Source organism: Notolabrus celidotus, chromosome 14 (assembly GCF_009762535.1).
Source record: "Notolabrus celidotus isolate fNotCel1 chromosome 14, fNotCel1.pri, whole genome shotgun sequence".
Classification (NCBI taxonomy): domain Eukaryota; kingdom Metazoa; phylum Chordata; class Actinopteri; order Labriformes; family Labridae; genus Notolabrus; species Notolabrus celidotus.
In genome coordinates this window covers 14,001,061-14,028,532 of record NC_048285.1, presented here as the reverse complement: position 1 = coordinate 14,028,532, position 27,472 = coordinate 14,001,061, and the positions used below count along the sequence as shown (strand labels likewise).

The 27,472-nt window shown below is 40.9% G+C and overlaps 1 protein-coding gene across 1 annotated transcript in view; it reads right to left on the bottom strand.

Moving 5' to 3' along the window:
• Positions 1 to 8,781: 8,781 nt before the first annotated feature.
• The window catches only part of pid1 (phosphotyrosine interaction domain containing 1), a 33,183-nt gene continuing 14,492 nt past the window's right edge, over positions 8,782 to 27,472 (bottom strand). Inside the window, exon 3 of the mRNA XM_034701322.1 lies at positions 8,782 to 11,421. Within this exon, the coding sequence (XP_034557213.1) occupies positions 10,921 to 11,421 (501 nt within the window). The 3' untranslated portion in view covers positions 8,782 to 10,920. The remainder of the gene's footprint in view (positions 11,422 to 27,472) is intronic.

Genomic DNA, 27,472 nt, shown 5'->3' with positions numbered 1-27,472 from the left:
CACATGGAAGTGACCTTTTTAAAAAAAGAATTGGGGCTGTATAAGGAACTTGTCAATAGCAAATGTATTACCCATGGGATCTGCCACTGAGGCCCCTCTAATGAGAAACTGGCTGGAGTACCGCCATTCGGTACAGGGTAGCTAAGCTGCACACCACTGGAGTTAAGGCTATTTCTACTGCATACCAGAACTAATTTAGAAATGTATGCTAGTGTGAGTGTAGGCTACAGCACAGAAAATCCTCTGCACTTTACATTGCCATCAGAGAGTCACTGTATTTGGTGCTGTTTCATGGACACAACACAAATGTTCCTCTGCCTGTACGGCAAACATTCACATTTAACACAGTAGCAAATAACACCAGAACCTCCAATGACTCAGTGCTGTCACTTTCACATACAGTACATAATAAATCAAATGATGTACAGCATCCTTAGTGCATCAGGGCTAATCTAACATTATGCAACCAGTAATTACAGCACAGGCCTGAGGTCAGATTGTAGAATACATTGAGACTGACAGCAGTGAAGGTCCTAAGGTTGTAAAGCCAGCCTACTTCCTATTTCAGTGGCTCAGAGTTTGACTCGTCACTGTGACCTCTGACCTTTTCAGTCCGATTGCAGTGGAGAAAGAAGTCAGGGTTAAAATCCTCCATAAAAGGTGCTGAGAACTGACTGGCGGACACCTTATTACATCTGACAGCGGTCTGATGCTCGGCCGTATGTTCTGACAGCAGACATCCTGTGCCTGATCACAGAGGAGCTGGTATGAAGCTCACTCTGGCCTCACCCTGAACAGATGGAAGTGAAATGAACAGCCGACACGCTCCCACATAGGTTCCTGCACGGCCTTACATATCCACTGTATTCAGGGCCAACATGAAAGAACACTCAGACACAAACCAACCAATCCCCTGAACTGTTTTTGGAGCCAGAGGTGATTTCAGAGGACAGTCAAACAATCATCAGTCACAGTGGATAAAAACATTTTAGAGTAAAGGATCAGTCACAAAGAGGCTGTGTCACTGTCACTCACTTCTGTCACCACTGAACTCTGACAGCAGCTTTTGGCACCTTGTTGCGATGAGACATGTGAGTGAACCACATCAATATGACATGTTGTTCATCCACAGAGATTAGATTTCAGTGGTAGTGTTGACAGTTAGAGACATGTTTAGTCTAAGTTTTGATTATTTTCTTGATTTGTTTCTCTGGAACTCATCAAAACCTGCTAAAACAACAGGCCCCTAAAGTTCAGGGCACCATGTTACAGAGAGCGCAGGTAAATCCTCACTTGACAAGCAGTATTGTTTGAACTAAATCATTTTTGTGGAGGGCTTGTGCTTCATATTTTACAGTTTTATTGTATATTATTAACAGACTGTGTGACATGCTTGATTCTGATTGGTCAAAAACTCATAACAAGCAACATTAGGGGCAACCCTCATATCAAATCCATCTGCGGGAAGGAGTCAGCCACATTTAAATCAAGAGAGACTTCATTATGAGTGAACAGTTATTTATTTAACAAGTTTAGAAATAATGAGAAATGTGCAATGTCTTTGGCAATTAGACTCCATTGTGATGTCTTCCTGACTCAAAGGGATGGTGAGGCTGAGAGCAAGATAGGTCACCCCCCAGTAGAATCTAACCACTGGTGGTGATGCTGTCGAAGGTAGGAAGCAGGATGCACACAGGAGCTGGAGCTGGACACTGATGAGATGGATTGGAGGTGACGAGTGGAAAAAGGTTGCAACACTCGAACTGAAACACAGACTGAAAGCAGAGCAGATTTTCATTTTTGGCAGCAGCAGGATGATTGGTGGATAAAGCTAAATCTAGTTGGTTTAGTGTTCTATTTAGAATTCCATAATTAGCTGAAGACCAATAGAGCTGGAGAGAGACTGATGTTTATGAATGATGACTTAATAAATTAATCAGTACGAAACAGTCTTCTCACTTGAACTTGTGATTGGCTTCATTTCACCTCTGTCTGTTGACATTGTGACAAAAACAGTCACTGTAACCACTCTAAATCAGTAAAGGGATAGTCCAAAACATTTCTGTCTCATGCTGGTTTTGAAAATAATGATAGTTACTGGGCACATATGTGAGAGCAGCCCCAGAAGCTACCAAGTCCCAACCAACCACCTCTGATGGAGAAAACGCCTGTCCTGTAATTCAGGCAACGGCAGCAGAGCTGGTGAGAGCACGATACGTGGTAGTAATAATTGCAAAAGTGCTAAAAGTTGTGACATTTACCAGAAATTGAAATGTTCAGTTTAATGTTAATTTGTCAACCAAAAGGGCTGATAAGAATCAGTTGCCCCAGGAACATTACTAACCCTCTAGTTTATTTATTTTTTAATTATTTTTTGTTGCTTTTTTTACTCTTCTTTTATATGTATTTGTATTTCAATGTTTATGCAAAGTGATTTCATTAAAAACCTTGTTATACAGTCATTGCATTTCACCGCCCATCTGTTTTAGCATGTGACAAAGATCTTGAATCTTGAAACTCGTTACATTTTTATATGTATTTTAAAGGCCTACCGAGGAATAGGCACTGTAAATAATCTCAGGCCATATGTGCTACACAGCTAGTGTGTGCCATCTGTTTACATGTTATATACGTCGACAGATGACAAATGAAAATGACGGGGGATTCTTCCATTTCAGCATAAACGCCTCACTATTGAGGTCCTGTTATTGGGCATACTGTTTCATTGTCACACTGCCATTGCTTAATGGGACATGAAAATACATCAATGCTAAACATAACATCTGGGCTTTTCTTTTTGTGTTTTTGTTACACTGTTAGTCAAGTTTTTCTTTGATTTATTACCCATCTGTGCACTCTTTGCATGGCATAAAGCATAAATAATCTCTCACAGCTGAGAATAGGCTTAGAAATACTTTTGTCGTATGACTCAAATCTTTGGCAAAATATATAAAGTTACATTGCAACATGAGGGAGTGTGAAGGTGTCATAGTGCTTGTAAATACTTATTTTGGTCCAGTTGTTGGCATAGACTCTAGTTTTGGAGAACAGCTGTGGTAAAATAATATGTATTAAATTAACTGACATCTCATACCACCACTTTTTCATAAAAAAACAAAATATAACCAGCTGTTCCTGTCCCTTCTGTTCCTCTGGAGGAGCTTCATAACACAAAATGTGTTTTTTACAAGGCTTTTGTCATTGGTTTTCCTGTACTGCAGAATCGCATTATATTTCCTTTGTCAGGATGATACTTTCTACTGCTGTGATACATGCTGCAATTTAAGTATATTGTCATTTAAATCTGCATGAAAGCTTGATTATTGTGTTGGCTTGTAACAACTAAAATACATGTTCAGTCCCTGAAACGTTCTTGTCACACACAGCGATGGCAGTGTTGTAAAAATGAAGCATCCAACTCTCACAGCAAACACAAAGCACTGGCAGCTGATACAGCATCAGAGTGCCAGTAATTTGTAAATCTCTTTTGTCTTCTGGTCTGATTATAGTCATCAAGAAGTTGTTCAGTTTTGTTCCACAACTTTTCAAACATGATTTTGTTTACTTCTGACAGGATATTTTGTCTGCAGGGAGTCTTTTATGGTTTCAGAATCATCTGGATTTATATTTAGCTGAATAAATCACTGTCAAATGAAAGCTCAAGATCTACTCTGTAATGACACAGAGCTTCTCCTGGTTTCGAGGTGGTGTTAGAGTACATTTTTGTATTATATAAATGTCCATTAACAGGCAACAAATGAAATGTAATTAAGAAATTCCAAAGGGGAAAAAAGTTCAATTACTTCTGCTCAACATAATGTCAGCAAACAAAAGCAGATGCTCTTCGTTTTATTTGCTACACATATAATCTCTCATGGTATTTTAAGTCACCATATAGAACACATACTGTATAAAGCCCCATCATTATATCATTGTCAATATAGCCAGCTCTGCTCTAAGCCTGCCTGTCTTTGAAGCGTGACACACTGTTTGATATCTACTGTATGCATTAAAGATGTCGATCCTATCCTGTTGATGAACACGGAAATCAATTTTCCTATTTCAGATTTAGTTTAAGAATCCTTTCAACACACATAACACATTCACACACACAGGGAAATGAAACGATAACACAGCGCTGTGAGGTCTCAACTGTGTTCAGAGATGTTTTGAAGTTTTGCTATAAGATCCATCTCCATCCTGCAGAGCCTTTCAGGTTTCAGGATCAAATCTGCTGAGCCACACAGGTAGCTTACTGCTTCAAAAGGCAGATAAATATCCATTAAGATAGGGGGGTTTTCAACCTCTGCAGGCCTTCAGAATGAAATTTATTTATTTCTTTGTATGTAGGTCAGATCTGCCTGTTTGTAGAAATCTGGATCAAAAATGGGATCCTCCGTGGTTTTGTGATCTGCCACAATGATATGTGTATAATGCTCAGTGATCTCATCTCTTCACTCCTTGCAAAGGCTTTGACATGTGGGAAGGGAAGCAAATGTGAAGGGGCATCCATCCAGAAGCCTTGACATTTCCAATGAAGAAAAACCTGAATTGATTGATAGAGGCGTGAAACATTTAAAAAATCATCTTGACACCTCTAACATTAAACTCCAAGTGATGCTCTCTCAACAGGTCATGTCTGGATTACTTTAGTTGAAAAAAAAATTCACGAAGCACAAAGCGAGCTCATTGTTATATTGTAAGAAAAACATACAAATTAATCTTTAGATATCTTCACACTGTCTTCTACTCATGTAAAACATATCTTTCTTAGATGAATGGTTTATTTATGCCAGCTGTGTTACTAAGATCAATTATTACAATCTCATGGAAGTCAAATGCTTCCCGAACAGAAAGCAGGACACGCAGTTTTTAAATGCTGAGCTATGACGACACCATGTGGACAAAGAAGGAAACATCAGCTGCATGATGCTTAGCTTTGGGTTCTGTGAGGCTATCTGGATGTCTCTCCTTTCAGGCGTCTCTATTTCAGTCTATGCCCTCATACGTAAGCTATGAGACAGTTTGATATATTGTTTATTTTCTAAGCTTTTATTTTGGCCCCAAGAGCAGGATGTCAGAGTTAGATTACCCAACTCTTCCCTCAACATCTGGGTGCAAGATGCCCGGCCAGACGAGCCGTGTCTTCACTCCTGTCTGCTATTCATTCTTTTCTTTTTTTTTCTTCCCATGCATTCTCTTACTCTGTCCTCAACTATTGTGTACTTCTTCCCTACTCCTCTTTCCTGCAATTCCACTTTCCCGAGTATTAAACCAAACCAGACTGTCAAAATCAGTCTTTTTCTGTCAGAACAGTGAAGCCAAATGATAAAGCTGTGGAAACAAACAGTGTTTGTTGCTCACCAGAACAAGAGTGAGATGAATGAAATGAAGTCTCAATTGTTTCATTCAGAACAGGAGCAGGTCTACTTGGCCTACCATGAGGACTTACAAAACCAATCTTAAAAATACACTCATTCATTTGAGTTTTAGAATATATGTTAACTATTTCGCAAAAGCCACAGCAGTTAAAATAGCTCACAAGTTACAGTGTCCAGCAAAAAAACAAACAGTCAAATGTAATATTTGTTAAACAACATGTCACAGTTACATGTTTTGAAGACATGTGTAGAGTTTTGTTTACTTTAGACAGAAGCAGGCTAGCAGGTCACCTTCTGCCTAATTGAGCCTATAGTAAATTAAGCTAACCTGCCCCTTCTTAGCTTCATATTTAGTTTACAAACATACTAAAATGGGTTGTTCTTTTATGGCACTTTCTCTATTCATTAGTCGACCACTCAAAGCGCTTTTATGTTCTATCACATAGGCAAAGTCACATCGTACACTGACAGCAGAGGCTGCGCCCATCAGTGTTAGTTAATCCCACTAGCACACAAATAGCGGAGCCACCTGGAGCAACTTGAGGTTCAGTGTCTTGCCCAAGGACACTTCAACAAGTGGACTTTGGGACCTAGGATTAAAACACCAACTTTCCAATTGAGAGACAACCCTATCACTCTCCTTATTTTACCCCAGCAAAAAAGTAAGGGGACCTATTTCCCAAATGAAACTCTTAAAGTTAGTGTTTTCAGATTAACCATGCATCACTTTTCTATCATCACTTGTATCAAACTCTGAAAAATAACTGCACAGTAAGACTTTTCAGATAGAGCACTGACCCTCATCCTCCAGGATCAGTCTAAGCTTGTTGTTCTCTCAGACCTTTATCCCTCCTACTGGATCTCAGTCCAGACATTTCCTGTCCCCCCAGGGTTTCTGGGCAGCATCTCCTCAGTATGTGGCTGTGAGTGTATTATGATAGTGATGTGCTCTGAATCCTCTTGGCTCAGGTTAACAGACAGTTAACTTAAGCGTCCCCCTTCATGCTAGTCAACATTTTATCATGACAGGAATTTTAAATCATTTGAAGGCTTTGGGGAGCCATCCAAAAGAAGGATCAGAGGGAATCTGGACGTGACCACAGGAAATAGTTTGTGTGTCAGAAAGAAAGAATCTGAGACTGTCTTCTTTATCATTCCTCAGGTCTGGGGAAAACATTAAACTCAGTCGGCTACTTTAGTTTTTTAATAAATGTTTTCTTTACATTACATACAATTCTTTCTTTATTTGTCCAAGTTTTAGAAACGTACTGCTTACTTTCTTTGGTTTTCTAAAAAGAATAAGAGTTCAAGGAAAAATAAATAAAGAAAAAATGTTAAAAAATGTGTGTACAGCAGAATTGCAGGTAACACAAAGAATGTATTTTCTTATGATAGATAGAATATTCATTCAATTTTTTGGGTAGCTGAAAAACTTGTATTGAGTTGCTGTTGCAGTTAAATTATTGCCCTCTCCAACTTCCCAAAAAGGATCCAAGGGTCCACACCAGTAGCTTCACCTGTTTTAACTGAGAAATAATCTCATCATTCCTGGTCTATTTCAAGACAAACACTTTATCTGTTCAGCAGCAATGAAACACACTTCGTATGAAGTTCACAAGTTCTGTTCGAATGTGGAAAAAACATTATCGTCTAAAATGTTGAAACTTCTCTTTTCTTATTCAACAATGTAAAGTTTGTTTTATAAGCCAAGCCAGAGGCATAAAGAATGTGTACAGTGTCTGGTCCATTTCACACATATGTTACCCATACATGTTTACAGTACTGCACTGCAGGCTCTCTCCAAGAGGCCAGGGCCCCCTGCTTGGGGAACAGCAGCCAGGAGAGTAAGAGAGTAAAGGCAGAGATAGGGAGCTATACAGGGAGTCTGTTCAGAAGCCAGTGCTGGCACTGCTCCCCTCCACTGCCGGACCTCGAGCATGTGGGCCTGTTGGCGGGTGGACAAACAGGCGGTTCTGGAGTTTGAAGGAGGACGAGCAGCCAGCTGGATCTGTAACAGAGTGGTATTGTGAGCTGACTGACTGACTGACGGAGGCCGTGAAGCAGGGATACAGTCTGTTGGGGTGGCCTCTTTATGGGCCCCACAGGGCCCCTCTGTGCTGATGCTCAGCTGGAAGTGGGTCAAACAGACAAGAGCAATCAGAGAGGGTGCACTGTGCAGAAATCCAAGACAAAGAGGCAAACAAACAGTGCAGCTTGTGTACAGTAAGATGGGAAGGACAAGCGCAAAAGGTTGACAGCGCAGTGGAACTTTTAGAGCAGAGAGATGATTATCAGTATTGTGCTCAAATTATCTCAAGTGATTGCGGATGACAAAGTGATGTCAGCCCATGTGCAATACTGTCCATTTGCTGGTTGAAAAAGCAAAAAATGTGTCAATTTTCTTACTCCAAATAAGCAAATAATATACAGTAAGATGAGTCTGTTCTCCTCCTGCCGTATACAAAGTGATGCTCATCATCATGAGTTGACTGTAATTATCAACATGAAAAGAAGCCTTTGAAAACACGTTCAAAGCAGAGGCTGTAGCTGTTCTTGCCAGAGGGAGGCAGTGTTCACATTCAATGCACATTAACATTCTTCACAGCATCCATTTTGCCTCCAATTCTTTGCAGCTCTTAAGCTGCAAAATGATCGCCAGCCACAGAAGCAGTGAGAAGCTACGTAGTTATCATGTAACTGATGTGGGCACTTTGAAGAGAAAAGAGGGGGCTGCTGCATTCTGGCGCACGAGAGGCTGGAGCAAAACAGCACAATAAAAGACAGATCTGAGAAGTCAGAGGAATGTGAAGAATGGGAGAGTATAAATTTCCTCAGAGCACAGACAAAAGGCGGTGTCACACTTAGACCTGAAGCAGGCTTGGAAACACAATAAAAATATGTTTATGAGTTTGTTTGGCATCGTGACCACACGCAGAGAATTGTTGTAGAAGTGTGAGACACTAAAACCCAGTCACAGCTCAGCTTAGGAATCAGATATTTCATCCCCCACCAACACTTGGCATTTATGATACAATGAAAACACAGAATGAATACTAAGTTGAATAGTGGCTGTAAGTCAAACACTTCTTAAAAGCACACTTGACTTACAAAGACAGATTTTATACCTCAAGTAGTTTCATGAAAGTTCCAGTATGGAGCAACGTGTGTATGGAGGACTGTGGTTATGCTTTACATCTGTCCTGGCAGTCTATCAGAGCATCATCTGGTTACACATTCTGTTTGTTCTAAAACTGAACATGCTTTGTATTTATCCTCCCACACGCAGCCACGATGGGAAATCCACACAGTTAAAATCAAATGGAGCTTAAAGAATACAAAATTCAGAGTTTGAAAAACAAGTTCTGCATTTGAGTCAAAAAACAGACCACACCGTCACTCGCTTGGTCTTAGTAGATACTTTATATGCAATCGTTTCTTGATCTTTGCAAACACTGTATAGAAAACACTTAAGGTAACATTTGTCGAACATTTAAAGCGCGTCTGAGCTTTCAGACAGACATGACACAGTAATCTACAGCTTTATAAACATTCTCCCCCTCAGGCCTCTCCATACACACCCCTCATCATGCTTCTCACCACATACAACACCTTCCAAACATACACACACACTCACTCACACACACACACACACACAGACACACACACATACACACAGCCACCTCTATCAGGCTCACACCTCATAATTCACAGTAGGCTTTATAACACTGTTTCCGTATCGTATGATGGTTGTCAACTTTTTTTATTATTTAAAATAGCTATCCACATTTACGCTGTAATATTTGGAAAGTGATACATTTGTATTTACAGAAGCTTATTGAACAAGAATCAAATACAATGTGTGTGTACATATGTATAATTGTATGTGTATATACTGGAGTGTGTATGTGTCCACCAGAGCCTCCTGATTGTTCTGTTAAAATCACTTTCCACTGATAGTGTCCGGTTCGGTCATTGCAGTCCAGTTAAAAAGAAGGAAGTGTGGAGCTCTGATGAGTTTTTGCCCAACAATGGAGTCTCAGTCGCTTACAGAGAGGCGAAGCGGAGCAGCAGAGCAGAGTGAAACCGGTCACTGACTGTCCCTTACAGCATGACAAGATCATGGGAGACTGAATGGAGATGGCGTGAGGTGCTCACAGCACGTCGGACTCATCGAACATTCATCAGGAGGTGTCATTCTTTACCTTGGACGGCTGTGTTTCCGGGTCCTACAGCCTCATCGAGTGGCTCAGTCAGACTCATGTTTTCAGATAGAAATAAGTCAACGTGGCTAATCACAGTACCATGTCTGATTTTCTAGAACACCTCCTTTTAGCATAAAAATGGATCCTTCAAAGGGCAATGAGAAGTCTTCACTTCCAGCCAATCATAGAATACCCCTTACCCCCCTATAATCTTCCTCCTCTTTTCTCTTTCATACACAGAGATGCAAGCGCTCACGTGTACATTCATATACACAAAGTACAGGAGCAAGCAATTACACCTACACACACGGAAAAACAAACTAAACAGAAAGGTAAGCACGCACACATGGCCACACATACACACTTGGACCAGGGTAAGAGACCAAAGTTATGTGAGAGGAAAGTGAGGCACATATCTGACAGGCAGGAATCCAGCCTGGAATTTTGGTATACTCAAAACTGAAGTCAGATGTGGATGATTAAGGTGTCGCAGAGAGGTCCAGGCTTTCAACCCGGTGAGAACTTTATAATATAGCACCTATACTATCTTAGATGCCTTACACATACTCTGAATCTCTGAGTACCTATTACATGGAGGCAGTGATAGAAGCCCTGGCTCCACAGCCCACAGAAGTACCAGCTATGCCGGTGGAACATTTTTGGGGATTGGACTTCGATACCATAGTTATGATATGAATAGTGCTTAAAGGCTTAGCTTTATCTTTCACATCCTCATCTGCTATTACCAAGGTTGAAGGCATTATTACAGAGATCTATGTAATTAAACATTTCAAGAATGTATGTGCTCCAACAGTCTCATAAACTGGGTTAGGACCCTGCATAGGTGACAGGCCTATTTCTGCTGGGTCCCTATATGGCAAGAAAAGTAACAGTTTGTCATTAGCTGGAGTCAGGGGTACAGACTACACAGTTTGTCGTTTGGGATGAAAAAAGCTTAAGAACCACAAACAGTGTGTCTGATTTGACAGTGGTTGCAAGAGGAAATGTTGAGTTAATCTCTTGAGGGCGTTTACAGAGGTGCTTAAAAGGCCCCTGTGGGTTGTTGAGGGCCTTTCATACAAAGTGGCAGCACTTTGCTTTCCCTGTATGCACATGTAGGTCTATTGTAATTCTTTTCCTCTATCATCTCTTTACGGTGTTTAAAAGCTACTTCATAATCCAGGGCGTGATGATTCACAGTCATTAATTTTGATCCAAATTGATAACAGAAAGTGATAGTATGGGAGAATGAGAGAGAGAGAGAGGGTAATCTGTCCATCCTTCCAGTCCCCCCTGACTCTGTTAGGATGGGATCAGGAGTTTGGGTCATTATCAGTTCAACCGTCATCAGGTGTCGAGTCTTCAGGGGTGGAAGAGTCCTCCGCAAAGTCGTCTGACGACCCACTCTTGTGAATGCGGCCATCGCTGCGCATACTGTGGAAAGTCTTGCGGAAAGCCTCCATCATTGAGTGTGCCAGCTTCTTGGCCTCTAGCTTGCTCTCACACTCCACTGCGTGGCAGTCCATCTGGAAGGACAGGTCGTCATTGATTTCCCGGTAGATCCAGGCAAATATATTGGGTCTGACGCTATGGTCGGCTGTGCAGTAGGCGATTCGTGCCACCTGGTATGTGTCCATGGTTACTGAGGCCTCGCCATGCCCATCCAGGTGGTGAAGACGCACCTGGAAGGGACGAATCTCCAGCAGGGAGCTGCCCGCTGGGCAGATGCCTTGTTGCTGAGTGAGGGCTCGATGCTCCACCAGACCCACAACTGCCGACTCTGTGCAACCAGACAGGAACTGAGTCCCAGAAATTGTCACTTTACCCAAGTAGTTCACCTGCAGGTAATGGTAAAAAGACAAAAACTGTTAGACTCATCTTGCAACAAAATGTAAATATATAGTTAACACAAAATTTATCCCTAAGCTTTGACAGAGTGTTGTTCACAATATGTTACAGATGTGACACGGAAGCTTAAATTGCAAACCGAGTTTACCCTCTGACATCCACTAGACATTACCAAGCAGTCCATCTAACATTTTTCCTAAACAGTTTATCCTGCACATAAAATGGTTGGTATAACTTGTTAGTCTGATTGGTGCAATCTCAGTTTATAGTAGGCACAGAGGAGTCCTTCATGGTTTTGTATCACCAGACTTAGTGGAGTCGTGTGAAAAAATAAAAAGAAGTGGGTCAAGAATGCAACCTTGAGGTACACCACATAAAGAGGGAAGATATTCCATTAAATAAAGGTGGTGACTTAGCTACCTTATTTTAATGTTGATAAAGAGGAACATCCCCTGATCAACTATGCATATAAATAATATTTTCAGCCTTTTGCATCAAGAAACAGATGTTAAGTCATGATTTGTGGCAGAGGGAACAAGGGTTAATGCATGGAAGAATCAGCTAAACAAGGCCTTTTCTCTTCCGGGAACATTAACTGTGAAAAGCAAGAGCAGACCCAATTTCCATTTCTGATCACCTTGGGCAGTTTCATGTATTAAAAAAGAAATCTGGCATGGAATTCTCGGGGAGCTAAAGAATGTGGAGCAAATTGAAAAATAATGTTTCACTGAGAACTAATTAATTCCATGTTCAGCATACAACTTTAGGGTAAATAACCTCAAAAACTGGGGTGTTTATTTCTCTCCGTTGGGTGATGTGAGGTTTTTGCTCATTTTCTGTTGTGAATATTCTGACAAGCTGAGGGCCTGTGTGCAAGCTACTTGCAAAAGAGAAAAAAATAACGCTATGTTGAGCTGTGGCTGCAATGAGGACTGTAGAATACCATAGTAATGACACTGCATACCAGGAGAGCGATAGACTGAGGAGATGGAAAGGGATAAGAGCAGAGAGAGAAAGAATTAAGAAGTGAACAAAGCTGGAGTTTTCTGTGGGATTGTGGCCAATTGCAGAACAGTCCAGGAATAATGGCTGACTTGTGCTCTTTCACAACATGGTGTTCTTTATAGCTTTATAAAAATACACAGAGGAGGAGCCTGCTACAAGTGAAACACTCAGAGTTTTCACTCCTGTCTGTGTTTATATTGGGGTGGAGGAATACGTGTCTCTCTCAAGAGTTCATTACAGCAGGCTAACATGCAGAACATATGGCAGGAGATAATACTAGTGCAGCGATAAGGGTGGATAATCAAGAAAAGATGTGTATCATACAGTCTGGAACATTTATAGAAGATGTGGCCTGCGTCCCCTAGCTTAATGCTCTCTAACGAATCTCATTCTTGACTGTGGTCTCGTCTCAATGACACAATTCCCTAAAAGAAATGCCACTTATACTTATATTCTATTGATCTGACAACTACAGAGATCCGACCAGCATATCACCAGTAAAAAAACTAGGACTAACTTTGAAAAACCAGAAGACAGCTCAAAGAAGAGGCGACTGCTTCTCTTCTTTGAAAGTTTTGTTTAGTCTGCAGCCATCAAGTCTACCTGCCCCGTAATGGATATGGTTTTTGACTGAAAGGGATCTTTCAGAGGAGAATATAGAACAGTAGTCCAGTCAGTCCCAACCTTTGGGTTAGACAAGCACTAGAGTCTAATTTAAGGCTGTAGCATTTGCGATGAACAAAAATGTAAAAAACTCACGCAGGCACCAGTGTTTCTGTTCATTGGTGCAAGCTGATGTTAAAGTTGGAGTAAATATAGAGCAATGCTAAGTTGCTGGATACAATAAATGCAAGACAACATTTATTCTTATCAAAAACACAATAAAACTCTTAGTAGAGGCACAGTACAGCAAGGAGTGAGATAGTCAGACAGTAAAAAAATATATATTCTCAATAAAAGCTAATATGATGAGGCATGTCATCTTCTCTCAATAAATGTAAACAGATTAGAATTGAGGAAATACAGCAATTCATCTCAAATGTTAAGTCATTATTATGCAATAGAAAATTTAAGTGTGGGATTAAAAGTTGAAATTTAGAAATAAAAAGTCCAGATTATGTGATATTAGGACATAAATATGAGAAACAAAGCCTTAGTTTCAAGATTAAATTACAAAATTCTAAAAATTAGGTCAAAATTTTAAATAGGCAAAGTAGAAAATGTGACAAATGACATTGATTTAAGATAAAAGTCAAAATAAAAGTCAGAAAAAGACTCCCATAGAAAACAGACTGTGTGTAAAGTATGGACCTGGAAAAGAAAGATGATTAGTCTATAGCTAACCTAGCAAAGACTTACAGCCTGTAGAAACAGCTAGCTTGGGTACCCAAAGTTAAAAAAAGATCAGTTGTGGTTTTGGGGGTACTTTCATGATTCAACTTTTTTTTTGCCAGGTCACAAATGTGTCAGACCACGTTAACCAGTTCTGTATTTGATGCCAAGACTTGGCAGTGGTATCAGTGTTTTTATCTTGAAGTCATTAAGAAGCAGCTCAAAGGCTCACAAGATCTTACATAAAAGTGGTGTGTGAACTATCTGGTCCCATATTGCAGCACAACATGACATTGTTTGCCATTTTCCCATATGCCACAGTGAGGGAACCAGACAGTGAAAGCAGCTGCCTCGTCATGTCTGCTTTTCATTAGTGGTGACCGCGGGGTGGACCGCGGGGATGTTCTGCCTTTACACCCAATCCATCATTCAGCTGAGTAGCACAGGTTTGCAGGAGCAGCCTGGAGGCAGGGCGGTTTGCTATTCAACCACACTGACACCTTCCCAAAGCCAAAGGGCGGTCAGTCACTCAGCTAGCCAACAAATCCAAAGACTGCGCCAAGATACATCTACCATCCACAGTGTGCCATTTGTATGTGGAACAGCAATAAAGAGTCATTGTGGACTTCTTCAGTCTCTTTTATATTAGTATCGAGTTACTTGTTTAAACTACTTTTGTTTCCACTGATTGCTTGCTTTCTTTATGAATAAAAGCTGACTGCTCTGCCAGGTTTTAATACGCTCACAGCAGCTGGGAGAGGGCCAAAAACACTGAACAGTTTCTTTAAATCTATACTTGTCTGCTCCACTACCTCTCTTCTGCTGTTGTGTTACAAAATTAGGAAAGAATCCAGATAACGTGCCTGGTTAAATAATGAGAAAAACTTATAACAAAGAGACTGCAACAATGGCATGAGGTGGAGTTGTAGTGGCAACATATCTGAACTGAAAGCTAAAACGTTGTTAGATTTTTCTAGAGTAAGTCATCAGTGATTGACATACCTGCCATTGTAAGTTAGTTTCAAACTTGTTATAATAACAGAGAGGTGAAAATCTTTAGATTGTTTAAGGGAGGAGAAAACAATGAAGAAACTAGCCTAGTGATAGCACATTTATTTCAGAGTATGAGCTAGCCAGAGCTTTGCACGTGTGTGTGTGTGTGTGTGTGTGTGTGTGTGTGGTGTGTGTGTGTGTGTGTGTTGTGTGTGTGTGTGTGTGTGTGTGTGTGTGTGTGTGTGTGTGTGTTGTCAGTTGGAGGGCAAGATAAGTGACAAGTGTGAAAGGTTGGGAGGTCACCAGACTGAGCAAATACTGGAGATTGTTTCTTCAAAGTCCAAACACAACATGCAGCTGAAGAGGAAATTGGTACATTTTTCAGCAGAAAGAACAGGCTCAGAAAGAAATAGAAAAAAGTTGCCTCTACGGCTTTGTTCATAAATGGAGAAAGATACAACTATGCAAATGACTGTACTGACAATCAACCTTTTCAACTCTGGACAAAAACATTTATACCCCGCATTAAACTGTGGTCTGTAGGAGGACATTGAGCATAAATGTTCATACAGACTTCTGTGATTACCATCTGTAATAGCCATGAAGGATTCAAGTGTTTATGGTATCTTATTTTGAGGTTTAGGGTAGGTTATTGTTGTATATTTTTTGTGGTGTTATTTTTTGTTGTTTGTTTACAATATGGTTTATTGGTGGGTCAGTTAATTAGGTTATTTACAAGTCATGTGTTAGAGGCGGGGATATTCAGTTCATCTAGGCCAGGGGTTCTCAAACTTTTTGGAGCCAGGGACCCCTTACAGTTGAGAAAATTGTCCAAGGAGCACAGTAGTGATGTGTCATGATCAAAAGCTGCGGCTCTGAGAGCTGATGCTTTATAGTGAATCAGAAGAGCCGGCTCGCATCAAGAGAGAGCCGGCTCCCAGTTATTTCCTTTCGCTGTTTAGCTCTCACAGTGTTCAGCCCCAGCTCTGCTCACAGCAGTACTTTGTTTTGATTGGTCAGCATGGCAGCCATGCAGCCAATCACATGTGATGATATAGGATACAGGTGATGGAGGTGAGGCTGTGTATCGTGGCTACATCTGTTCCTTCTGAGAGGGTTAGGGATCTTCTCAAAGACAGCAAATACTCACTGAGAGGAGAAATTGGATCAGCACATCCAAGCTGAGGCATCTGATTTTTCTTAATGCCAACCTGCACTGAGGACATTAATAATGTTTGCTCCAGTTTGGTTTCTGGTTCTGTTTGCTTGAGTTGGTTCTGGTTCTGTTTGCTTGAGTTTGGTTCTGGTTCTGTTTTCTTTGAGTTTGGTTCTGGTTCTGTTTGCTTGAGTTGGTTGTGGTTCTGGTTCTGTTTGCTTGAGTTGGTTCTGGTTTTGTTTACTTGAGTTTGGTTCTGGTTCTGTTTGCTTGAGTTGGTTCTGGTTCCGTTTCCTTCAGTTTAGTTCTGATTCTGTTTGCTTGAGTTAGGTTCTGGTTCGGTTCTGTTTCGGTTCTGGTTTGGTTCCGGTTCAGTTCTGGTTGGGTTCTGGTTAGGTTAGGTTCAGTTCTGTGAGCTTGAGTTTGGTTCTGGTTCTGTTTGCTTGTGTTGGTTCTGGTTTTGTTTGCTTGAGTTGGTTCTGATTCGGTTTGCTTGAGTTAGGTTCTGTTTCTGTTTTCTTTGAGTTTGGTTCTGGTTCGGTTCTGGTTTGGTTCCGGTTCGGTTCTGGTTCGGTTCTGGTTAGGTTCGGTTCAGTTCTGTTTGCTTGAGTTTGGTTCTGGTTCTGTTTTCTTTGAGTTTGGTTCTGGTTCTGTTTGCTTGAGTTTGGTTCTGGTTCTGTTTGCTTGAGTTTGGTTCTGGTTCTGGTTCTGTTTCCTTGAGTTGGTTCTGGTTCTGTTTGCTTGAGTTTGGTTTTGGTTCGGTTCTGGTTTGGTTCTGGTTTGGTTCTGGCTAGGTTCAGTTCTGGTTTTGGTTTGGTTCTGGTTTGGTTCTGGTTTGGTTCTGGCTAGGTTCAGTTCTGGTTAGGTTTGGTTCTGTTTGGTTGAGTTTGGTTCTGTTTCTGTTTTTTTTTTAGTTTGGTTCTGGTTCTGTTTGCTTAAGATTAGTTCTGGTTATAACCCTAACCACAGCCCTAAACCTAATCACAACCCTAATCCTAATCATATCCCTAACCCTAATCACAACCCTAAACCTAATCCTAAACCTAATCACAACCCTAACCTTATTCACAACCATAATCACAAACCTAACCCTAATCCTAACCCTAATCACTACCCTAAACCTAATCATAACCCCAACCCTAATCCTAACCTTAACCCTAATCATAACCCTAACCCTGACCCCCAGGGGTCCCAGGACCCCACTTTGAGAACACCGATCTAGGCCACCTGTTTTCTTTTGTTGGAGGTAGAGAGAGGGGGGTGAGCTGGGTCTTTTTATTGACCGCTTATTATTGCTAATTTTTGCTATTTTCTTTGATCACTTTAATCATCTGTTTGTTCACTTTATCATGAGTTTGATTATCCTTTTTCGTTAATAAAAGGTTAAACTTACTTTTTTGTACATCAGTAAATTTTTCTGTGTAACGCATCTACACTTAACTAGGCCAAACCTAAGCCTCTCAGCGGCTTTTGGCTCTTTGTAGTTGCTACACCATCATTGCAGAAATATATTGCTTTTTTTTTATACAAGGTGGTCTGCTTTCTACACACCTGTGTGACCAAAGTACTGCACCAAAAACAGGGAGCGCTTTTAATTATGTTCCAATATTTAACACAGAAGATTGTGCTATCATCATGCTAAAGCTTTGTCACATCCATGCTAGTGCAGCCGCCTTCCAACAGCTGCCATATTGCCAACAGGAGGAGGTGAAATCATTAACTTTATGAATGTGCTAGACTGTTTTACGCTGATGGATTTAATCCGAGGTGTGTTATCTGGTTGTCCCTGGATACAGAACTGTTGTTACAGGGTTTTGCCCAATCAGAATCAAATACTTAACACAGATGGGTGATTAGTAACAAAGTCTGGTAATAAACATGAATCAACCAGTATCTGTTGCTCCAAGTTAGGAATCATGGCACACATTGATCTTCTTACAACACACCCCTCAGAGTAGTCTCTGCTATGATGTTTCTGCGCCTGCAATGGGTTGCCCTGGACACTGTATGACTGACTTCATTCAGCAGTTAGAGCACATACTGTTGCAGTAAGCTGTTCCCATATCAGTGTTCATGCCATGTCTCCCAAACCCTAACTGGATGGTTCCCCCATGCACCTTAAGAAAAAACATATTTTCATTAAGAAAAACCTGAAGGACATTGGTGGGAAATGATATTGACATTGCTGAGAGTAAGTGGATGAGGACACTTGAGATTAGGACTGTCTTGCAGCAGAATTTCAACTCATGATTAGCTTGGCCCAAAAAGTGTGTGGGTACCGATATTGATATATTATTGAAGACCATCAGACAAATAACCACTCTGATATCTTTGGCTTAATGTCCACTGATCATGTATTTATCTTTTTCTCCCTTTTGCAGTCACTGTTGTTCTTACTGGAGCGTCCACAAACACCTCGTCTTTTTTACGAAATCTAAAAAACTCCCTGCAAAACCTCAACAGGAAAACTCCCCTCTGTGCCTTTAAGATAGAAAATTAGCTTTTACTTCTAAATGTACTTTCTCCTTGCTCCAAATAAGGTCAGACTTGAATCAAGAACCCTCAAGTAGAAATGAGTGAAAAAAACAGCCCTTCAGCCTGAGTTCTGATGCACATTGTCTGAATCTTGTTTTGGTCAGCCAGCACACAATGAAACTGTTTTTCCTGAGATTTAATGAGGCCATGGTGGAACGATGATTATCATGATACAATTAAAAGCCTAAATTTGTATCAAACATCTGACACCGGCTGAATGCCTGTATTAACTATACAGCCTTGAAGCAGCTGCATTCTAATGCTAACAGAGGCCTGACCATTCTGTGCACCATCTGTGTGTCTTGAAGCGAAGGGCCTGAGACAAATTAGTGGGTTACTTTTTTACAGCTACAGAGTGTGTGTTTGTGAGTGTCTTCGTGAGAGTGTGTTAGTGCGTCAAGCGTGTCTCCAAAGGTATAAATCATCGGTTATGAGTGGAACAATGAAGAGACACACTGACTCAAACGGTCGGAAATTCTGCAGATGGAGAAGAGACGTGACACAGGTTGAACTCACTATATCAGGAATGTTCTGCTTTCTGCATTTCCTAGCTAGAACTTGAGTCAGTGTTTATGCCACAAATCAGTCCTGCTCTTGCTTTCTATAAATGTATCTGAATAAAATTGATACATCCATCCATCTATCTCAGGCCAGAACACATCTGCTGTCCTCTCGTCTGCTCACCAGTCGTCTCAGCGCTGGCAGGTCAGACAGGCAGCTTAAATCATTCCAGAGATCTGCAGAGTCCTCCCCTTTGTCTCAACTTTCCATGTGTCTCTCCTCCACTCTGAAACTCTTCACTTTGGTCTCCTCTCTCACGTGTTTCTTTCTCTGTTTATCTGTTTTCCTCTCCCTGTCACCTCTCTTCTATTCATATATCCCCTGCCTTCTTGCACTCTATACTGCAGATCTCTCTTTACAGTTTTGTACTGTCAAACTGAAAATATTGATTCCATATGAAGAGACAGAAATAAAACCCATTCCATGAAAGAAGGCCTAAGGGGAATGCCACAAAGAGAAATGGATGGGAAAACAGAGACAGGCTGAGGGAAGGTAGAGAAAATTTAAATTGCATGTGAGTGTGTGTGGGTATGTGTGCATGTACCTGTTTCAAAGGAAGGAGACGAAAAACAAAGAAATGGAGTGAAAGTATTTGTAAATAAGATACAGAGAGGGGAGGAGCGCTGTTAAACATCAACATGTGTGGTGAGACATGTGGTCACTATTACTGCTCTTGGTTTATGGTGGATAGTGTTTCCATTTTATCCTCCTTTGACAGACTGCTACAACTTGCAAGGTGAAGGTCACATGGCCAGAGACAGCTGAAATACACTAGTGATCATTGGCCTAAGAAACATTGTTATTGATATATATATATATATATATATATATATAATATATATATTTAAAATTATATTTAAATTATGAATGAATCTTACGGAAACCAACAATTTTGCCTCAGTGTCAATAAGTACAAGTTAAATGTGAAACTCTTTTTATGTATTGCTTTAATATGACTTGTGTAAACTGCTCAGCATTATCCTTAAGCAGAATCAATCACCATTCTCAAGGGGATGTCAAGGGTTTAGTGTAAATCTGAATGGCCCATTTCTCTACTAAAACACTGTGTGAGGGCGATTTTTTCAGAACTTATCCACTCTAAAGATATTAAAGTTGTGTGAGATTGCATGACTAGGCAATTATAGGGAGAAAAGAGGAAACAGCTAGCCTGGCTGCTAAGAAAATAAATAGCAATTATTCTGGCTTATTTAATCACATCTCTGGATGTTTACAACACTGCAGAAACTCTGTAAAGTGTACTGTGGGACATGCATGCCTGACCACTGTTTTTAAGCTCATGCCAGTAACAATACTTTCTGTTTTTAATGATAAACGAGGCACGCAGATTTTAACATTTAGCATTTTCGAATGAATCATTGGATGTAAACCAACAATGCCTGAAAGAACCACAATCATGGAATAACAAAGGAGAAACAGACGGTGGTGCAGAGAGGGGGAGAAGCTTATTGTATAAACAGATGGGAAAAAAAGCTGAAAGAAAGTTTTTGAATGCAAAGGACCAGAAAAAAGTGGCCAGGACGCAGAGGGAGACAGAAAAAACATCCGCAGCACAGCAAGTGAGCCGGTGGGAAGAGAGACATGAACATCCTGGTCCAAACAACTCACAAAACACACTTTTTATGTGTCCGTCTTTAACATTAAGAGTCTGTACTTGTGTGTAAGCATGCAGGCATGCATGAGTGTGTGAGAGGTGTGGAGTCGAGGCAGCTGCTTCCACTGCTGGAGCCACAGCTGGTTCAGCTATCAGCAGAGAGAGGAACAGAGAGGATGAGAAGAAAAGAGGAGGAGGACTGGGAAAAAGAGGAGGAGGAGGAGAGACTAGATACCTGTCCCAAAGGAGTGGCTTTTGGAACATGGGAAAGAAGGAGAAGATGACAGGAAGAGGAGCTGGGAGCAGAACAAGGAGGCAGTGTTTGAGAGTCAGTTTGATCCTGCTCTGGGAACAGACTGCCGTGAAGGTACAAACAGTCAACAACACTTTTGGAACTCCAGATTTCAGCATCTGGACACTTTCCCAAATAATGGTTCTAAGGTCAAGTGTTTGTGCAGACAAAACACATTCTGGCACAATCTGTGCCTGTTTTATTTTTGCCAGTCCCGTGGTTGCTTTGTTCCCAACAGTTCAAGTTCATGTTGTGTTCATGAAGACACAACTGTTTTGCTCTTACTGAATCTCAGCTGCTACCTGCTTAGGGACATTTCCAATTATGTTACTAGTTGCTAACCAAGGAAATTACTGGTCCTGTCCAAGAAACAACACGGCAGCTACCTTCCAGTCCAACTTTTTGCTATCCTTTATGCTAAGTTCAGCCTGTGTGCTAGCTGTAGGTTCATAAGTGGTGTTTATAGTTAGAGTTGTATGTCATGCAAATCTCTGTAAGAGGGGGAAGAGCGTATGTCTCATAACGTTGAACCATTCCCTTAAGTGAATCATAGAGAGTTGGAATCAAGGGTCCCAAATAGTTAAGAGTCCAGTGCAGAAGTCTCAGAGCACGTTCCACGGATGAAACGCAACCGCCCCCCTGACAGAGACGGAGGTTATCTTGGCTCTCTCCCTCAGTGGGCCCCTGTGTCTGGATCCCCCAACATGACTGGGAATCCACTTCTTGGGAATGCAGCATTCCTGAGGAGGTTGTTAACATTCCTCTGAACTTATTGAATCAGCACCGTACAGCTGGCTTCGCTTGCCATGACATGCAAGGATGGATGACTTTCCTTTTTGAAGTGCTATCAGTGTTTGCTTGTTTGTGTAGATTGGTGAGAAGATGATGCTGTATGTGAGTGCATGTGTATGTGTGTGTGTGAGTGTGTGTTGGGTGGTGGGGGGGTGCAAAACAGAGTTTTAGTGTTTCAATATAAGTCAAGACAGTAGCACCTCAGTGTACATGAAAGGAGCTTTCACATTCCCAACTGCTTTGGTGAACTTTTCTCAAATAGAAAATCTCCACTTTCCAGAAACTTTCAAATATATCATGACAGTGTAAGATTTTCTACACTTAAAGGTTCCTTTATTAGGTGTCTTACTTAAAAAAAATCCTACCCACAAATGATGGTCTCAAACACCTAAATTAGCAACGTGTGTCCAGTAGGATGTTAACAAACCCCTTCTACCTTACAAATACCTGCTATTTGGTCAATACTCATACAAATTCCGTAAGTGCTGCAGTTTAGTGATCCTTCAAGATCAGCCTTAAAATAACTTGTGGTTCATCTAGTGCACATTTAAGCTTGGAAAATGATTTTTGTAGTAATATAAAAGTAGTACAGGAGGCAGAGTGCATGTATTTGTATAAAGATAACATGTACAAGTGAAAGTGAGCCAGACAGAAACTCAGACAGAGATCCGCCTTAATTTGAGACAGCATTTGGCCTCACTGTCTAGAAAGTGAAGCCAAACAGGTTGCGTCGATCAGCAGATCTGAGCGAAGCCCTGAACTGCAGCCCACTCTGACTCCTCCACTGACAAGAAGCTGTGCCAACACAGACAGAGCACAACTTAACCTGAACCAGAATCCTGACCGGCTTTCAACACCTCTCCCCTCTTTGTTCCACTCAGAAAATAAAAATAAAAACAAACAAATATGTTCTCAAGATACACATAAATTAAGTTTATAATCCAAATACTGTTGTAGAAGAGGACTGTGGAAGTACTTAAGCTCCCTTGATTCTGAGGTATTCTTTCAGTTAATCTGCCCATCTAGCCATTACAGTTGGACTTATTGAAGAAGTTCTTAACTGATGAAGAGCTGCAGTCCTAAAATATGGTCAGTATAAAAATTGATCAGAGTTGATGCTTCCCATCGGGTTCTTGTCTCACCCTGTCAGGATTCTATTTCCCATAACCCCCTGCTAACCATACATTATCCTTTCCTTACTGATTTAATGTGTGCAGATACATGCACGTAAAGGGAGAATCTCAGAAACAAAAGCTCCACAGAAATACATGCATCCAACAGAGAACTGGGAGTGCTGGTCCTCTCAGCCTGGACGTTGCTAATTGTGTAAATGCCATCACGGCGTGTTCTGTTCTCTGTTCACTGGAGAAGAAGTGACGGTACACACTGACTGACATCAGAATACCAAGTACAAACAGGCACAAAGCCTCTCTGCTGACAGATTAGATAAAGACATGTAGGACTAGCATGCACTGGGCTGCTGGTGGGAATGATGTCAGATTTGGTGTCTCAATGGTTTGTTTTCATTATAAAAGGAGAGAAAATATCTACATCAGAAAGGCTCATCATTACAATGCACCCTGAACCTGCAACTTTGGACAACAAGGCTCATACAAAACAAGGATTTGTGTGTCAAATATGGAGCCACAGCTAGCATCTGTTTATCTAAGGTTAGAAAAAAGAGTTACTTTCACTTCTAAGAAAAATAACTGTTCAATTTTTACATTTGCAAATTATGTCATCACATGATAGTGAACACTTTTAGAGGCTACTGGGATATGTGATACCTTTTGGCAAAGCTAGGGCATACATACAGTAGGCTAGCTTTAGTCGGATATATCTCTGAGACATCAATTCAGCATTAGATAAATAAAAGTTGAGGGACATCTACAGTAGAGTTACCAGAAGTTATAAATTTCATTAAAAATGGAAGAAAAACAAGTACAGATTCATTAAAGCTGCCGTGAGGAACTTTGGTTTGTGCCATTTTGTCAACCACTGTGGGCAAAGATCAGCAAAGTGATCTTTGCCCACAGTGCTTGTCCTGCTTTCTTTATACTGCCAAAATTCTCACTCATTGTTAAAATTTGCTGTTGAAAATGTAAAGTAAGAATTCTTCCTTGGTGACACCTACACCTTGCAGTGATTATGCATTAAAAATTACAGATAGAAGTTGTCAACCTTGTTGCTGATTGTCTTGTTTTGTTTTTATGGGTCATAAAGAGGTATCAGTATTCATTTATTTCCGTTTCACAGCCAGTGAAAAACTCCTCACCGGGGCTTTAACAGCTTAACATCTATCCACTAAATGTCTTTCAGCTGATTGGATGTAGACACTTTACTCACAGAAACTTCCGACCATTTAACATGTACAGCAGTATTTTGGTGAAAGGAGTTTCAGGGGAAGGGAGGGTGAAATTTTATTCCATATCTATAGTAACATTTCTAACGCTTACAGTCTACTCACTGTCTCACTGCTGGGCTGCTACAAATGTAGGACTGAGAGCTGAATTGGACACTTGTGTGCTCATTTACTGTATGGAAGTATACATGTGTGTGCTCATTTACTGTATGGAAGTATACATGTGTGTGATCATTTACTGTATGGAAGTATACATGTATAGCCAGAGGACTGCATTTAAATAGCTGAAATTTGACTGGGCAGGGTTCAACCACTATAACTATAAAAACATGAGACGAGTACAGTCAAAATTAAGCCCATATGTGTGAGACAGGTGAACAGTTGATTAGATTCTCTTTTCTACTCCTGGAGATAGAAAAAAAGCTGAATCCAACACCAGCAAAAACATGAATAGGAAGCTGGGTTGTATCATGAGCAGCCTTCACAGTTATTTCACCATTATCATGGAGTATGACTGTGGAGCTGGCATGACTGCAAAGAGCACTGAATACATTTTCTCAATGGATGTGGAGTGGACTGCTTTGAGAGCAGCAGGCCAAGCAGGGCAATGAGAGGTGGCCTTTCATCCTTGCTAGCTGTTAGCTTTGGCAGACGGACAGCAGCCCACAGCCAGCCTTCCTGCCTGCCTGTAAACTGGAAGCACAACTGGGGGCTTGGAGAGGACGGAGTGAAGGAGAAATGAAAGACGGAGAATATAAAACCTTCCAGGAGGATAATAAATGGTGTTGTTTTGTGGAATATGAATACTAAACAGGAAGGCTTCAGGGAGTTCAAAGAGACCATTGTTTCCTCAGTGTTCCACCTGAAATGAAAATAAAAGTGTTTTCGAAGTCTAAGCTGAGGTGCTGAAGCAGGTGGGCAGACAGATATGCAGACAGGCAGGTAGTGACTCAGACAGGAAGTTACACAAGCCAACAGATGCAGGCGGCGAGGCAGACAGGCTTGCAAATATGGAGGCTGCAGACATATGAGGGAAATGAATGTCTTGTGTGGTTGGTATTCTGCTGAATAGCTGTAGTGGTATCCATGGCAACATGGCTTTGGCATTCTCAGTACCGCTGGAAAGAGCAGTGAGTACAGAGGAAGAGAGAGGATGCTGGGATTCACACTAGACAGAGAGGGATACCAAGTATAACTGGGTGCAGCGTGCACCTAAGTGATACATCAATATTTATCCTCTATCACAGCGGTGATAGTGTGATGCAAGAGACGGCTATGTCTCGTCGCTACCTCTATTCCCACTGGGACAACTAAGCATCATTACAGTGTTTGATTTGGATACGCAGCTGCTTGGCTTACTGCTCTCTGCAAATTAGGACATTTTGTAAATGATGGGTGGTTTGTCGAGGCAAAAATGTTCCCAGTGCACGTCTGGTAATCAGAGACAATTGGCAAGTTGTGAAATCAGGTATGACTCACCAAACACTGAGATGCACGTGTCAGTAACTGGAGAAGCAATATCACTGCACCAAGTTAAATATGAGGGAAGAGGTCGGCCAACTCAAATAAGAAGTATTTTTGTCAAAGTTTCCCTTCATGTGACTTCTGTGATTCATCCTGCAGTTTGAGGAACAGCTAACCTTTCCCATAAAATAAAAACAAACTAGCGACTATGAGCCATGTGTATTAGCTCATGGTAAACCAGCTAGTGTTACGATATAGATTTGAGAGTGTGTTTTTAGAAATTAATCATGAAAAAAGTTGTGGTCTGTTCACTTAGTTTCTTCAATCCAGCAGTATGGATGATAAAGGTTTGGGCACAGGATAATCAAGCTGAAGATGATGTGATTCCATTTTCACAGGCGCGTACTCAAATTTATAAACTTTATAAACTATGGAAAGCTGTGCAAATAATTAGCACTTGTAGTCCATTTCAGTTATTCAGTTTTAACCATAGACTGTATAAATGAGGGACGTAGTATCCGTGACGTCACCGATCTGTTTCTGAAGCGCTGTTTTGAAGCTGATTATCGAGCCATATTGGATATGCTGAACTCAACCTAACTGCTGTCGCGCCAGTGTGAGGTAAACAGGCAGGCTTTGAGCCTCCTCGCCAACAGCTACAGAGTCCCCGTTTGTCAATCAAGTCAGCTTTGCCTCTCATAATGGAAAACTCATAATCTCAATATCTTCGAAATTGCCACATTATGAAAAAATTAATGTGTGCCGATCGAGAATTTAGCTATCCAGACAACACTCATTTTTTGTACCAGGCTGTAAACATGTTTATTTCTGGAGGAAAGATCGGCTTTTTTGAATTGGTGTGTATGTGGTTTCCAGTATTTCCAGAGCCAGCCTCAAGCGGACACTCGAGAAACTGCAGTTTTTAACACTTCCGCATTGGCTTCAATTCTCGCTGCCGGAGGTTGCCGCTTGGTTTTAACATGTTAAGAAGGGGACGGTAAAGAGAGTTTGGCTTTATTCTATGTACAGATATAAAGTAAAACTCTTCAGAAACTTTGTCACCCTCTGAAGGAGACCTTCACTGCTGCATTTCTCCTCCAGTACAACTTACTGCTCTATTTGTAGATTCAGCTGAAGACGCTCTAAAAAGAGATATACTTGGACACTTTCACTGCAGCTTTTACAAGACAAGGAGATCTTGTTAGATTTTATTGTGTCTGGCAGGCTAACAGCTGTCTTTAAGAGACACCAGGATGAGCAAGAGGAGCGTTGTAAAAAGGTGCATTGTTAAATAACGCATTAACAATGTCACATCACAAGGATTTCATTCAAAACAAAACGGCCATCTGTTAGCAGCCATCACTGTGTGTACTTTTCATTTTTAAAGCAGCACAGCACTGGCTCCTCTTTAGGCCATAACTTTATTGAAGGAATCTCTAAGGAGCATTTTTGTGTGACTTTTGTAGTCTAAATCTTTTTTCTTTATTAATCTTCTCCTTCCAATCTTCACATGCATGTGTGTCAAAGAAAAATGTGACCTCTTAAAATGAAAATAAAAGCTCTTTTGAAACACTGTCTGAATCCTACCCGGTAACAGACATTCAAAATATTAAATAATATAGAGAAAGTCCTTTTCCACATCTGTAGTTGATGGTCTCATTAGTTTTGAAAGGCCATATAGATAAACAATTATGGCTGTTTTATCATTTTAAGAACTACTTTGGACTTGAGTTGCCAAAACAACAAAACCCAACTGATTCCCTGCATGTGTGTTGTTTCTCTCCCAGCCAGGCTAAACTCGTCTGCTCTGCCAGTAAAGGTCCTCTCACTGACTTTCACTTCATGTTTAGGTTTGAACTTCAGGAGCTTTCGGGAAGTTCTGATGAGGACTCAGCACTTTTGGCCTCTTAGCCGTCTTGGGAAAGTTCCTGAAGACC